The sequence below is a fragment of the Etheostoma spectabile genome, chromosome 18, assembly GCF_008692095.1.
Source record: "Etheostoma spectabile isolate EspeVRDwgs_2016 chromosome 18, UIUC_Espe_1.0, whole genome shotgun sequence".
Classification (NCBI taxonomy): Eukaryota; Metazoa; Chordata; class Actinopteri; order Perciformes; family Percidae; genus Etheostoma; species Etheostoma spectabile.
This window is the reverse complement of record NC_045750.1, coordinates 15,553,846-15,556,540: the sequence shown is the minus strand read 5'-3', so window position 1 is coordinate 15,556,540 and position 2,695 is coordinate 15,553,846. Positions and strand designations below refer to the sequence as shown.

The following is a 2,695-nucleotide window of genomic DNA, read 5'->3' as shown; positions in this document are numbered from 1 at the left end:
GTGTGTGTGTGTGTGTGTGTGTGTGTGTGTGTGTGTGTGTGTGTGTGGAAAGAGGAAGAGAAGTGATGGTCAGCCTCGCAGCTCCTCTTCTTCTTCCCAAACACACCACCTCCCCACCTTCCCAAACCTGTTAGCCGGCATGCAAGAACATTTTGCACAGTTTGGTGTTTAGTGCTGTGTCCTATTGTGCTGTGCTGTGCTGTGCTGTGCTGTTTACTTCCTATGTTGTGTCCCAGTAGTGTGATAAAAGCTTTAGTTAATTAAAGCTTAATTAAGTCTTACAGTGGTAGCCACTGCAGAGATCCTCCCTCCTTCTGTCTGTCTGGAGGGGAAGTTAAGTTTACCACCCTGGGTTAATAGGAACATTATTTTGGTAGTTTTTAATATTTCCATATTATAGACCAGTGTCTTGTTTTGACATAAAATGATGCCTGTAGTGTCAAGAACTATGAAGGTTTTCGTGCAACTCAACAACAATTAAGTTTTGTGGATAATGGTTCAATCCATTATTGTGTTAATGATGCCATGTCTACACAGTTAACCGCATGGTACGCCAAATCTAGCTCATGAAGAGTCCAGAAGAGTCCACTTAGCCCACATCTGAACATGCACCCTGTGCTTCTACTATTTGGCCTGAAGTCAGCATTTATACTCTTATGCAGAAACTGTGCAGTTAACCATTTACCAATTGGGGCTTAAAGATTTGGTGAACCTGCCATCCCATCACTATCAGCCCCCCTGTCTCCCCCTCTCTCCATTCTCTCCCCTTAGCCATTTTTCTGACTTTCTCCCTCCCCTCCGTCCCTCTTTTTTTCCCCCACTTTCATCAAAAGTCCCCTTCACATATGGAAGTCTCAACATTGTTGGTCCAAATACCACAATGCACATATTATACAGTTCTTTATGGAAATTTCTTTTTTTTTCTTACAGGATATGATCACCCAGAAAAACAGTAATACATACACAAGACAAGACTGCTTCTGTCTTAGTTTCGTTAATGTTTGCAATAACAGCATTTAATTTCCTTTCTTTACTTATATGGGAAACATGTAAGTAGGGCTGGGCGATATAGAGAAAATCAGATATCCCCATATTCTTTACCAAATACCTCAATGTCGATATTATGATGATATATGGTTGACTATTGGTGCTTTAACAAAATGTTATTTACACAATGAATTTTTTGATAAATATTTTCCAGAAAGGATTTAATGACTTAGTGGGTAAAGGTAAATAATAGAACAGCTAAAATAGTCTGGTAAGTTCAGAGTAGGACATCACTTTACTGTAATTCAACCTGAAAAACCAGGTAAAGACAAAACTTAACATATTACGATATATCCAAAATCTAAGACGATATCTAGTCTCTTATCGCGATATTGATACATGAATATATTGCCCAGCCCTGCATGTAAGTGTGGCAATGTTAGCCAGCTGTCTAATTACCAATTGCAGTCCTTTGGCAGAATGTTCTAAAACCAGTTACCTTCTCATAACGTCCATGTTTATATTTACTTGTCCGGCTTAGCTTGGGAGTTCAGTGCTTATTGGCTGCCATTTCTTTAGCCTCAAATATCATAACTACCCACAAAGCACACAAACCTTTTGTGATTGTCCTCACTCTATGTAAAACCTTCATTGTTGCAACCTTTTGCATGCACTGGAGCTGAAGCAAAAGATTTGACAAAAATCTTACTAGGTCCAGATTCCAACTTTGCAAATTAATGGAGCTATGCGGACAACTAAGTTTAGCACATGTTCCTACATAATAACATCACAGGAAAATTACCAGAATATATTTGGACAAAGGTAAATATGGAAAAGGGGCCGCAGGAAGGTTTACCCAGCTGACAGTGGCAGGAAGGAGATGCCGTCCGGCATAAAAAGGGATGGGAAAAGGTTTTATAAGTCAATTTCCAACAATAGTTGGAGAACCTATTGACATTAAAACATGTATGTGAAGTAATTTAACAATGTTCTCTCCCACATTCTCTCCCTCCCTCTGTTTGTCTTTCTTCTCCCCACCTTTTCCCTCACCCCTTTCCTATTTCTCTCTATCTGTCCTTGGACATCTTTCCCTCCCTTTTTCTTGTTAACTTCCTCACTCTGCTGCCCACTACTTTCTTTATCCTTTAACACTCCCGTCCTCGCCCATCAGCATAAGCAGCGTTGCCCAGTGCTGGAGGAGCAGCTGGTGGATCTCGTGGTGTATGCTATGGAGCGCTCTGAGACCGAAGAACACTTTGACGCTGACGTTGGGGGAACTAGCCAGTTGCTGTGGCAGCACCTCTCCTCCCAGCTCATCTTCTTTGTGTTGTTTCAGTTTGCAAGCTTCCCTCACATGGTGCTGTCGTTACATCAAAAGGTAAGAGGAGGAAGGTGGCAGAGGAGTAGAGTTAACGATCCTGATCATGGGTAATTGGATTTTGGCTTGATTTGATCTGGTTCATTGGTCATATTCTTACATATATTAATACAATAAAAGATATTAGACTTTGTTAGGGATAACATGTTTTTGTCAGAAAGCAAACAAGTAAAAAAATAAAAATCTGACATCTAAAAAACGACTGTGTGACACACTTCAGTTCAAGATGCAAAAGTTTATCAGTTATAAGGAGTAAGCTAATACCAGCTCCTTGGTCTTTGTGGCTCCTAAGAAATGTAGGTAATCACTAGGGATGAGCGAGTACAGCAT

At 40.4% G+C, this 2,695-nt stretch overlaps 1 protein-coding gene across 3 annotated transcripts in view; it reads left to right on the top strand.

Moving 5' to 3' along the window:
• The window catches only part of med23 (mediator complex subunit 23), an 18,777-nt gene that overhangs the window by 6,604 nt on the left and 9,478 nt on the right, over positions 1-2,695 (top strand). For all 3 annotated transcript variants that reach the window (XR_004336211.1, XR_004336210.1, XM_032543124.1), the window contains one exon: positions 2,159-2,365. Coding sequence is in view for 1 of the 3 variants with exons in the window: in XM_032543124.1 (XP_032399015.1) it covers positions 2,159-2,365 (207 nt within the window). In the remaining 2 variants the exon portion in view is untranslated. The remainder of the gene's footprint in view (positions 1-2,158; positions 2,366-2,695) is intronic.